General features: G+C 35.6%; 1 protein-coding gene across 1 annotated transcript in view; it reads right to left on the bottom strand.

Annotated features, from left to right (window-relative positions):
- LOC140154513 (dedicator of cytokinesis protein 9-like) overlaps positions 1-13,904 on the bottom strand; it is a 163,169-nt gene that overhangs the window by 35,787 nt on the left and 113,478 nt on the right. The window contains 6 exon segments of the mRNA XM_072177083.1: positions 7,502-7,715; positions 8,355-8,498; positions 9,102-9,215; positions 10,247-10,369; positions 12,772-12,942; positions 13,195-13,410. Coding sequence (XP_072033184.1) covers positions 7,502-7,715; positions 8,355-8,498; positions 9,102-9,215; positions 10,247-10,369; positions 12,772-12,942; positions 13,195-13,410 — 982 coding nt within the window.

Here is a 13,904-nt window from a genome sequence, read left to right as displayed (position 1 = left end):
TTTTGTGGGGACTGCAGAAAATCATGGGTCCTTGCCTACTTTTGCAGGTATTTGCCCAAAGGACCGGCCTTTATTTCGAGGCCTGAATTAGAGTGGAAATTAATTGGGCTGTTCCATTTGAAAACCACACCCCCCACAGTGGAAGATTTTTCATCACTAAAATTGTTCCCAGATTCAACCATTTTCATTTGCAAAAAATAGAAGATATGTGGAAATTTTAAGAATTCCAAACAAAATTCCAAACAGAATTTTAGGCCAAATTGTGTAAAATTCATCTGGATTTGATGAATTTCAACAATTTCAAGCTGCGTAGCATCGTGTGACCCAGGCATGACCTAGGTATTTTTATGCGATAATCAGGAAGAGCTGAAAAATCTTATTGAATACTATACTCAAATTAACAGAGGTGACATCATAGGTAGTGATAAGTTAAGCCACGATTTCTCCGCGATACGGAAAAACAGAAAAATTCAAGGAATTCTGGGTTTGCTCACAGATATTTGAAAATGCCACAAAATAGCAAAAAACTGTCTAAATGTCTAACCTTTTTGTTGATTTGCAAAATCAAACAAAGAAAACAGATTATTTAGCAGTAATCAACCATTAAACAATCCATTCTAACATTTAATTCTAGGCCTACGATGCAAGATTCTGGCCATCACTACAGTAAAGGGTAAGACAAAATACACTTTTATAGTCCAGGAGCAAGATCCCACAGGGGGCCTAAATAAGGACTTGGTTCACCCTCCACTACATACAAGGTTTGACACCATAGGTAGTTAGTATGGACCCTCTAGATCACTGCTAGGTAGGTAGTGGACTCAAATTGTGGTATCACTTTTTTTTTTTTTTTTTCATTTTATGTATAGACGTATAATCGCATAAAATCACCAAAAATAGGACAAAATTAAGGGGTAGGGGAGATATAAATTCCTATAAATCAACTTTTACTCGTGATTTTGAATTCATTTTGGTATCAATATGTAGCTAAATGATTTTCCTAACTTTCTAGTATTATTTTTAAACAAAAACAGGTTTCATTTGAGCATATTTGAAAGTATATAGTCTATAAATGAGTGGTAATCTGATTTTTTAAACCATGTGTGTAAAGTTTGACATTGGCCTCAAATCTCACAACTATACCACTTTATATTTTCAAAATTGATTCAGTTTCCATTTTTAATTTTTTAATTTAAATTTTAATGTTTAATTTTGTTTTTAATGTTAAGCATATCAAGGGAAACATTATTGTAACAGTTCCAGTCATTATAATATGTATGAGTTCGTTGGGGTGTCTGTGGGACGAGGTGTGTGTGTGTGTGTGTGGGGGGGGGGTGCTGGGTGTACATAGGGTATGTGTGGGGGTAGGTGATGAATGTGTGTGTACATGTCTTAATATGTCACTTCACTGCACCAACTTCCATTTACAAAATCCGTTAAAAGTTTCCATTGATGTGAATATTTATGTGTAGGACGTGAGTAACCACTGGGAAAAAGACAAAAAATGTTTTAAAAAAACAAACCCAACAAAAACTGATGTTGATTTCCCTCGTATATCAGCATAACATAGAAAAATATTAAGGGTAAATCATCAGAACTCAATATTTTACTCATGATATTGACTTCATCTTGGTATTAATTCTATTCAATTCAATTTAATATGTATATCTAATTGATTGTTCTAACTTTTTGTATTAATTTAAAGCAAAGCGACCATTAGTTGTCAGGTAGATACACAGAAACTGTGAGAAAAGGGTACGTTTTCTATGTCTAACAGCGTAAATATGACAATATTAAGGGGTAGGGGAAATATAAACTGCCATAACTCAACTTTTTACTCATGAAAATGAATTCATCTTGGTATCAAAATGTATCTAAGTGATTGTTCTAACTTTCTAGTATCATTTTAAAGCAAAGCAACCATTAGTTGTCAGACAGATATACAGAAGCTGTGAGGAAAAGGTAACTTTTCTATGTCTAACAGCGTGAAGATGACAATATTACGGGGTAGGGGAAATGTAAACTGTCATAACTCAACTTTTACTCATGAAAATGAATTCATCTTGGTATCAAAATATATCCAAGTTATTGGTCTAGCTTTCTAGTATTATCTTAAAGCAAAGCGACCATTATTTTTCAGGCAGATATACAGAAACTGTGAGGAAAAGGTAAATTTTCTATGTCTAACAGCGTAAAATGACAATATTAAGGGGGTAGGGGAAATTTATAACTGCCATAACTCAACTTTTACTCATGAAAATGAATTCAACTTGGTATCAAAATGTATCTAAGTGATTGTTCTAACTTTCTAGTATTATTTTAAAGCAAAGCGACCATTATTTGTCAGGTAGATACACAGTATTTGTGAGGAAAAGGTAACTATTCTATGTCTAACAGCATAAATAAATATGACAATATTAAGGGGTAGGGAAATATAAACTGCCACAACTCAACTTTTACTCATGAAAATGAATTCATCTTGATATCAATATGTCTTTAAGTGATTGTTCTAACTTTCTAGTATTATTTCAAAGCAAAGCGATCATTAGTTGTCAGGTAGATACACAGTAACTGTGAGGAAAGGGCAAATATTCTATGTCTAACAGCGTAAATATGACAATATTATGGTGTAGGGGAAATGTAAACTGCCATAACTTAACTTTTACTCATGAAAATGAATTCATCTTGGTATCAAAATATATCCAAGTGATTGGTCTAGCTTTCTAGTATTATTTTAAAGCAAAGCGACCATTATTTGTCAGGCAGTATATACAGAAACTGTGAGGAAAAGGTAATTGTTCTATGTCTAACAGCGTAAAATGACAATATTAAGGGGTAGGGGAAATATATAACTGCCATAACTCAACTTTTACACATGAAAATGAATTCATCTTGGTATCAAAATGTTTCTGATTGGCTGTTCTAACTTTCTATAAACAAAGCGATCATTAGTTGTCAGGTAGATACACAGAAACTGTCAGAAGAAGTCATTTTCTATATCTAGCAGCGTAATAGACCGTTCACAAACACTTGTAAGGGGAGGGGCCTGATGCAAAAAAAATTTCATCGCAAAATATTCTTTCGAGCCCCCCCCCCACCCCCACTTTACAGACCTCAAAAATTGTAGGGCCCCCTTTTTGACATGAAAATTATGGGTCAACCCCATAGAAAATCATATAAACTCAATTTTTCCAGGAAAATTTTTGATCATTTTTTTTCAGGCCCTCCCCTTAGGAGGGTCAAAAAATTTCCGACCCCCTTTTTGCATCAGGCCCCCCTTACAAGTGTTTGTGAACGGTCCCTAAATATGACAATATCAAGGTAGGGAAATATAAACTCCCATAACTCAACTTTTACTCTTGATAATGAATTCATCGAACGTTCTGGTATCATTAGTTGTTATGTAGATACAAAGGAAATGTGAGAAAAACTTCCATGTGTAACAGTGTCAAATATGATAATATTAAGGGTAGGGAAATATTACCATAACTCAACTTTGGCTGCATTAACTGTGAAGGGGAACACAGGAATACAAATCGTTGCACCAAAATTTGAATGTAGTATACGATTGAGGTTTCTTCGTTAATTGGTGCAATTGGACCATTTTAAACATTTGACCTTTATTTATGATATTGATATATTCGACGTTATAACCCCTGAACTAAGCTTCAGAGAACTATGACAATTGTCTTTTTTAAATTCTTAGCGATGAGAGGAACAATTTGAGATTACAACATTACAACATGATAGGATAATTTTTTAGTATTGGCCCCATTATGACCTTCAACCCTCGTGGGAAACTAATTGCTTTTAAAATAATGCCAGAAAATGAGAACAATCAAATAGCTACATATTGATGCCAAAATGGAATTCATTTTCGTCAGTGAAACTTGTGTTTTGGTGATTTGTATGTCCCTTACCCCTTAATATTGTCATATTTTACGCTGTTAGACATTGAATATTAACATTTTCATACATTTTATGTCTATCTACCTGACAACTAATGAATTTTAAGTTGCTTTTAAAATAATACTTGAAAGTTAGAACTATCAAATAGCTACATATTGATGCCAAAATGGAATTCATTTTAGTCAGAGAAATCTGTGTTTTGGTGATTTGTATGTCCCTTACCCTTAATATTGTCATATTTTACGCTGTTAGACATTGAATATTAACATTTTCATACATTTTATGTCTATCTACCGGACAACTAATGGCTTAATTGCTTTTAAAATAATACTAGAAGGTTAGAACTATCAAATAGCTACATATTGATACCAAAATGAATTCATTTTCATCAGTAAAACTTGAGTTTGGGTGATTTGTATGTCCCTTACCCCTTAATATTGTCATATTTTACGCTGTTAGACATTGAATATTAACATTTTCATACATTTTATGTCTATCTACCGGACAACTAATGGCTTAATTGCTTTTAAAATAATACTAGAAGGTTAGAACTATCAAATAGCTACATATTGATACCAAAATGAATTCATTTTCATCAGTAAAACTTGAGTTTGGGTGATTTGTATGTCCCCTTACCCCTTAATATTGTCATATTTTACGCTGTTAGACATTGAATATTAACATTTTCATACAGTTTATGTCTATCTACCGGACAACTAATGGCTTAATTGCTTTTAAAATAATACTAGAAGGTTAGAACTATCAAATAGCTACATATTGATACCAAAATGAATTCATTTTCATCAGTAAAACTTGAGTTTTGGTGATTTGTATGTCCCCTACCCCTTAATATTGTCATATTTTACGCTGTTAGACATTGAATATTAACATTTTTCTCATATTGTATGTTTAACTACCTGATAACTAATGGTTTAATTGTTTTTAAAATAATGCCAGAAAATGAGAACAATCAAATAGCTACATATTGATACCAAAATGGAATTCATTTTCGTCAGTGAAACCTGTGTTTTGGTGATTTGTATGTCCCTTACCCCTTAATATTGTCATATTTTACGCTGTTAGACATTGAATATTAACATGTTCGTACATTTTATGTCTATCTACCTCACAACTAATGGTTTAATTGCTTTTAAATAATACTAGAAAGTTAGAACTAACAATTAACTACATATTGTTACCAAAATGAATTCATTTTCATCAGTAAAACTTGAGTTTTGGTGATTTGAATGTCCCCTACACCTTAATATTGTCATATTTTACGGTACTACACATGAAAAATTGACATTTTTAAAACATTTTATGTCTTTCCAGCTAACAATTAATGGTTATTTTGCTTTAAAAGATTACAACAACCAAATAGCTATATATTAATGCCAAAATGAATGAATTATAATGAATAAATGTCGAGTTACGTTGGTTTGTAAGTCCCTAACCTTTAATATTGTCAAATTTTACGCTGTTACACATTGGAAAATTAACATTTTTATCATATCTTATGGTTTTTCTGTTAAAAATAATACTGGAAAGTTAGAACAATCAATTAGCTACATGTTGATACCAAAATGAATTCATTATTATGAGTAAAGGTTGAGTTATGGTGGTTTTATTTCCCCTACCCTTAATAATGCCATATTTGACATGGTTATACATAGAAAAGTAACCTTTTCTCACATTTTATGGCTATCTACCTGACAATTAATGTTTGCTTTGCTTTAAAATAATGCTAACATGTTTGAACAATCAATTAGCTACATATTAGTTCCAAAATGAATTCATTATCATGAGTTGAAGTTGAGTTATGATGGTTTATATTTCCCCTACCCCTTAATATTGTTACACACGCTGCTACAAAGTAACTATTTTTTTTACATTTTCAGTCTATTTTCCTGACAAACAGCGGTTGATCTCACCCCACACATATAAATATTCAAAATATTACATGAATGGCAACTTAACAAACAAATTTTGTTAATAGAACTTATATAGTTCAGCCGAGTGACATATTAAAACATGTAAAACACCCCAACCCTGAACCCTATACACACCCCGCACCCACCCCCACATACCCACACACACCTACCCCAAACCCACAAAACACAAACCAACATGCAAGCAAACATGCACATACATAAATATTTGAACCAGAACATCAAAGTTTGCCTAGATATGCTTGATATTAAAAACAAAATTAAAAAAAGGAAACTTAATTAATTTTGAAAATAGAAATTGGCACAATAGTAAAATTTGAAGCCAATGTCACAAAAACACCCACCCTAAGCATTGTTGTGAAAAATCTGATTTTTCACTAGTGTATGGACTGGCCAATTCCAATCATGATCAAATGAAACCTAGGTTTGCTTTCAAATAATACTAGGCAGTTAGAACAATCAATTAGCTACATATTCATACCAAAATAAATTCATTATTATGAGTAAAAGTTGAGTTATGAGAATTTATATCTCCCCTACCCTTAATTTTGTCCTATTTTTGGTGATTTTATGCGATTATCGTCCACACATAAAATGACCTGTAAAAAAAAGTGATACCACAATTTGAGTCCACTACCTACCTAGCAGTGATCTAGAGGGTCCATACTAACTACCTATGGTGTCAAACCTTGTATGTAGTGGAGGGTGAACGAAGTCATTTTTTTGAGGTTGCTGCTCCTGTACTATTAAAGGTCCGTAACCCGATCGACAGCATCATCCCCGATTTTTTTCATTGTTGATGAGGTTTTGGTATCACATAATAGATACTATTTTTCTCATTACTATCCTGAAATTTGACGCTCCAAGTCGATGTATTTCGGAGAAATCATGAATCACAGCGGTTTTACAGGTATACCAGTTTGTAAACAATGGTAAATACTTTGGATTTCTGGGAGGGAATTATGAACGAAATATCAGTCACCGCAACAGCTACTTTGGTTTCACGTCATACACATTCTGTGAAAAAGCGAACCACACTAACTGCTGAGGAGACGGTGCGCCGTATATAGTTATGAGAACGATAACAGTTATCGTGGTGTTCTGAATAGCTCAACTGACTAGCGCGTTCGTTTTTTACCCGAGATGTACCCGGTTCAAAACCCCGTATCGGAAGGTTTTTTTCCTCTCCATTTTACCCAAACTTTTTTGTATTCATTTGAAATGTACATATTGCAAGGGGAAATATATTTTGTTTCCTTTTTTTTTGAAACGGTACGAAAAAAAAAAAAATTTCCGTTCAATACGGACCGGCCGGGCATTGTACAGCATGTCAGCATTCGTCATTGCCTGCCCAGAATGCAATTCACGTATACCAAGGTATTGGATTGCAAATTTGGCTATCTATTCACATTTACGCTGAAAATGCTCTCGTTTTTTCACAAAGCAGCATAAAGGAGGCGATATGTGATATTATTATGTAATTTTAAAGACAATCCATATAGGGTTACCCCCCTTTAAAACATGTTTGTTGTATTTTTTTAGTGCCAGTGGAAAATGGTAAATCACGGAAATCATCCAATTTGTAACACAGATTTTTAATCTTGTAACACACAGAAATTGTGGCTTTAGTGATAAGCACTTACTTGTAACGATAGTTTTCCTCTTGTACTGTTCCTCTACTTTCTCCGTCCTTGCTTTGCCATCTTTTGTGTATGGGGTCTCATAGACAAAGCGTCTGATATTGTTACTCCTCTCATATGACGTCTTCCTTGATTCAAGTTCTTTGTCATCAAAGTATGGCCTAACATATGTGATTTGAATATGGGCTAAGGATGAGTCTAGGTCTTCTGCATTCACCTGCATAGATAGAGTGGAAAAAAGAACAATGTCCAATGAGTCCAAAGTAGTAGTGCTTGAGTAGGCACCAGGGGGAAGTTAAACTTGGGCACTTATGAACATGTTGTTGTTGATGGAAGATTGGCTAGTCTCTCTTCCCATAAGCCAACTCTGGTACCATCAGCTTCAGCACTTGGTTCGACTCCACTGAGGAACATTTTTCCTCGACTTCAATCGACTCAGGGATGCGGAAATCACAATACTGTAAAAACTTGATAGCTAGCATACGTGCTTACTACCGAGCACTTTTGAAACATGCAAATATAAAGAGCCCCATCCACATAAGTGTAAAGGATTTTGAGCAAATCATCAATACACAAAGTTACACACAAACAAGTAAACCTGCATATTTGTGTCTCAACCCCATTAGCTCAGTTGGTAAAGCGCCGGACTTTGGTACAATTTCAAGTGCTCGATAGTAAGCACATATGCTAACTATCAAGTTTTTACGGTATGTTGCAAGAAGTCAGCTTCAGCACTTGGTTCAACTTCATTTGAGGAACCTTCTTCTTAAGACTTCATTTGAGGAACCTTCTTCTTAAGACTTCAATTGACAGGGAATGCGGAAATCACAATATGTTGCATGAAGATGTATCCTACCTTCTTTGAATCCCTGATGAGATTGACCACATCTGCACCATACTTCTCTTTGTAGAGAGAGTCTAGTCTTTGGCACAGGTCAGCCAAAGGAGTGGCTTTGGGTTCTTTGTAGATGTACTCCTTGCCATCGTCTTCTTCAAAATGCTGGAACAAAAAACAAAAAGCAGACAATAATTTATATAACTCCAACATCATTGGGCTATTCCATTTAAAATCCACACTACCTTTTGGAAACATCTTCCACAGGGGGAGTATGAATTTCAAATGGAATTAACACAATAGTAGCTCCATTTGAAACTCACCTTTCTCAGTGGAAGATTCAGGTTGAATCTTTCTCAGAGGGTGTATGAAATTCAAATGGAGTTGCTAATGTGTTCATTCCATACTCCCCTTGTGGAAGATATTTTAAATGGAATATTCCATTTGGCTTCATTGGGTCACAAATATGCATATAATTAATTCTGTAAATATTCACTTTTAACATCACATATATATTTGTCATCAACATTCAATCATTTTATTGTGATGCTATGACGTCTATAGCATTGTATTGACGGCATAATTTAACAAAGATTACAGCCATAAATAGTATGTATCTACACTTTGCAATGAATTGTGGGATTTGAATTAGTAACACCTATCCACAGCTATATACCAACCTGGCCAAAGAATGCAACTCTGAAATACTCTCCCAGAATGCATTGTGGGATTTGAATTAGTAACACCTATCCACAGCTATATACCAACCTGGCCAAAGAATGCAACTCTGAAATACTCTCCCAGAAGTCTCCTGCCTGAGTTCTGTACTTTCATCACAGTCTCATAGGCTGTACTCAGCTTTCCGTAAGACATGGCTAATTTCTGTAAATACAAATATGATAAAATAGATAGTTATATATATGTACAAATGTAGGATGATTACTATCTCAATGTGTCTTTATTTTCTTTAATATATTCTGCCAAGATAACAAATCACTGCTTATGTTTTGTCATGCCAGCTCCCATAGAGAGTGTGAATTTCAAATGGTGTTACTTGAATGACTGACTCCATTGGGCTATTCCAGATGTATTCCGTACCCCCCCTATGGAAGACACTTCCGGAATTCGGGGCTAAATTGACAGCGAATTCACATGTCAGGAAAAACCCATGGAAGACACTGCCGAATTGTGGTAATATGTCTAATATGGCCAGCGAATTCACGTAAATGTAAATGTCTTCCATAGGGTTCCAGCTGGAATTAGAACATTTTTGTTTCCAGCCAGAATTCAAGTAAATGTCTTTCATAGGTTAATCGAGATGGTGATCATAAGTGAAGATTCTGCTGGAATTGGAGCATTTTGACCATTTTCCAGCGAATATTAAGAAATGTGAATGTCTTCCATAGGCACATCATGGCCTTTCACAATCCCCACTCTTGTTTTTTCGTTTGTTTTAGCAGCCGGAGTTTCACCTAATCTCAATGTCTTCCATACCCTCCAGCCGGAATCTTTGCTAAAAATGACTGCTGGAATTCTAGACACATCTCAATTCCAGCTGGAATTGTATTTTTTTTTATGTCTTCCATAGGGGGGGGGGGTGCGGAATACATCTGGAATAGCCCATTTGAAATATATCACATTGCCTGTGTGGAAGATTAGGTCATGTCTGCCATAGGGGGTATAAGGATTTCAACTGGAATAGCCCACTTGTCCATCAGTGCAGTGTCTCCATTGGTGTACATTACTTCAAAGTTTGAAAGTAAACACATATAATATGCATTGCTATTTTATTATTTTACACAATTCGTTTTATTGTTATTCCGGGCCCACTTTTTCACCTTTGTGAAAAATTCATATTTTTTTCTCATTAAAATAAAATTACCCAAAACAAAGCTAGTTTTTCTTGGCCTTACCTGGAAGTTCCTAGACCTTTCATAGAATGGAATCAGCAGTTTGTAGACCTCTCCCATGGTTTCAAACCTCTCAGCTCTGTGTAAACCTTCTGTACAAATTTCTAGCTGCTCCACAAGTGTATCCTGAAAACAACAAACAATGATACGGTGAGGTCAAGCAGCAGATGTGTTTGTAAAGTGGCAAAACTTCACCTTAAGGCGGGTAGGAGGGGATCATGACCTACTGTGTACGCGCATAATTGTCACGCTATGTCATCAGGCTGTGTTCATTCACTTAAAATTTACTAAAAAATTTCACTAAAAGATATGGGCAGTTGCTGACGCCCTATGGTTCCTTCTTACTTGTTTGTGATAATGTTAAAATTTATATTTATTTCCAATCGGCAAGCAATCCCATGAAAAACTAACTTCTGATAACTTTTTATTTCAAATATGGCTTGCACAGGAATTCACTTTGTATTTTTTATGAAAGTCTCAAACAAATGTGTCAAATGTGACATTTAGCTCATATTACACATATCTAACGAAAACCAATAAAACCAATTCAAAAGAAAAACAAGCGGTAAAGTTCTAATATGACAAAGCTAACAGATATAGGTTAACATTTGCATTCATAACACATTGATAAAACGCAATATCTATTATGATTGTTTGTTCACAGATTTTTTGACAGAAATTTCTATTAAACCTTTTTGTGGAATCATTTATATATATTCCAAAGATTCTTAAGAAAACACACCTACATGTTTTTGTTTTGTAGACATAATTGGCTATTCCAGCTAAAGGGCATACACCCCCTACCGAAAACATGTTTTGAAGGCATAATGGGCTATTCCAGCTAAAATCCATCCACCCCTTGCGGAAAACACAACCTTCATCTTTCACACTGGGAGTGTGACATTTAAATGGTGTTACCTGAATGGATGGCTCCATTTGCAATCAACACCCCCTGTGCGGACAATTAAGGTTGTGTCTTCCATAGGGGGTGTATGGATTTCAACTAGAATAGCCCAAAGTTATCTCACAGATTCGTCTGTGTTTGTATGTCATTCCAATACATCTATATTGTTTATGTTGATTTTGACAAAACCACAGATGTACCGTTACATGATTGATGGTAGACGACTAAGAAAGCAAACCATAAAGTTGATGGATGTGTAGGACGCGATTTGTCACAAAAATATCCAAGACAATTATTGACAAGGACAGGTTGTGTTTTCTTTTAATGTTTTCAAAATGGCTTGGAAAATACGATTAAAATTTTCTTATATCTATATCACATATATCATACTTCAACATCACCAGAAAGTACCAGAAAGGATAATAACTTGGATTAAACCAAGGGAAAATCCTGCTTATACATAATTACCACATTATGTCAATGTCAGTCTTTAAAATGTGTGGAAATATCAACATGAAAGACAGGTCTTAATGGCAGGCCTATTTAACTCTGCCTGTATCCTAACTTCTATGTACTGTACATCTGGCATTTTAGGAAAGATATCTTAGGAGATTAACCCTACTTCGTGCAACTGTGTTTTCCATTGCCACTTATGGATGCGAGTCTTGGGCTATGACCAAGAATGATAGGAAAAGAGTAGATGCTTTTGAGATGTGGTGTTACAGGAGGCTTCTCGAGTGACATGGAAAGACAGGAGAACAAATTCCTGGATCCTCGACAAGATTGGTACAAGTCTAACCATCAGAAGCGGCATAATGGAGAGAAAGCTGAAGTACTTTGGCCATATTGTCAGGAAACATGGAGGTGTAGAAAAACAGATTTTGCAAGGGGCTATGGAAGGCAAACGAGGAAGAGGACGTCCACCAACATCTTGGACTAATGACGTGAAGCTGGTTTCTAACCAGGGAATGCAAGGTGCAACGCACTTGGCATCAGATCGAGTGAGATGGCGTACTCTTGTGAAGACCACAGCAGCGCTACACAGCGCCACCTGACACAGAGAGAGAGAGTGCATGTTATAATCCAATCAGTGGCATACAGGATCACTCAAAGTGGGAAATATTAGACATTATTTTGCATTGTATCTTTAAAAGCAATGATGATAAGTACATAAAAGTATATATTTTCAGTAAGTAAATGATGCAAGGAATCCAAGTAGCATAGCGGATTTCTGCAAAAATGAGCAGTTTTTGAGAAAAGCACCAAATTTGATTTTCCATGCCAAGTTTTTTTCGGTCCAGACTTGTAGATTAGACATTCGTCTTGCCTCCAAAATATAGCAGCAAGGATAATAACTTGGATTAAACCAAGGGAAAATCCTGCTTATACATAATTACCACATTATGTCAATGTCAGTCTTTAAAATGTGTGGAAATATCAACATGAAAGACAGGTCTTAATGGCAGGCCTATTTAACTCTGCCTGTATCCTAACTTCTATGTACTGTACATCTGGCATTTTAGGAAAGATATCTTAGGAGATTAACCCTTGAAGGGTAGGCCACAAATGGATCCTTGAGGAACACCACAACTTATGAATGGCCCACAATTGCATATCATCTTACCTCAGTGTACTGTACATCCTGCATCCCTGTGTCATCTTTCATTCCTTTCTCTTCTGGTTCTATGTTAGGAGAGATAGCCTTGAAGGCAGAGCATCCCTGTGGATAAGTTCCTCTATTTCTTCTCAGGTACTCAGCTATAAGCGCAGCTATGTGAATCCAGCAATGAGCAGCCTGCAGGAGGAAGATAATTTGCAATATTAGTAACTGGAGTCTCAATAACGTCACAATACGTGTTTGTATAGTGTGTTCTACATAGAGTGATGGGTTTCTTTCTTTACTGGTGTTGAGGATGTTGAGAAAAAGAATTCCTTTTAAAAAGGAATACGGCGAGCAATTGCCAAACTCGCGGATTTGAAAAATTGGAAAAAACACGAAATGCATGGATTTCCGTGTTAACACAGAGATTTCACACCCCTGACTTACCTCTGAGTTATTGCCATGTCTCATATGTATCTTGGCCATACTATCCAGCCAAGTCCGCCTCAACTCTGGCGTGCTTGCATATGATTTAGCCAGACTGTACTGTAGATCTACCAACATCTCTGGGTCATTCTCGTGTTCTTTCATTTGGGCTGTAGCCATTAGTACTGTACGGATCTTCTTGGTCAGGTCTTTGACTTGGGATGGAAATGAGGTATGCTGGAAATACATCAGTTATAAATATATATGACTTATCGCAGACAGGATAATGACATGAAAAGCTTGAAATGAAATGCAGTTTTTATACTCCAAAGTACAAGGAAGAGAATTTGGCAAAATTGTGCATGAAATCATGTCAAACCCCTGGAAACAACCCACCCAACCACACAGGCGGCGGATGACATGATCGAGCCGGCAACTTGTGAAACCGCCCGGCCGTATGGCATTTTCCAATAATAGTTGGTTAGTTTTGTGGGGTTCATTATCGAACCCCAACGGTTTTAGCTTGTATTTATATTATTTATCAACATAGGCCTATTTGTTTGTGATATTTCAAGCGTTTATTATTTCAAATTGTTTATTGTTAAGTTCGATGTAGCATATCTCAATAGTGGCACTGGCGACATCCGGGCTCAGTTGTGGAGGATGGTCACATATGTATACATCCATATCAAAAGGATGCACTTGTCGGCTGCTACATGTGTCTCTTTTTA

Source organism: Amphiura filiformis, chromosome 6, assembly GCF_039555335.1.
Source record: "Amphiura filiformis chromosome 6, Afil_fr2py, whole genome shotgun sequence".
NCBI lineage: Eukaryota > Metazoa > Echinodermata > Ophiuroidea > Amphilepidida > Amphiuridae > Amphiura > Amphiura filiformis.
This window is presented reverse-complemented; position numbering and strand designations above follow the sequence as displayed.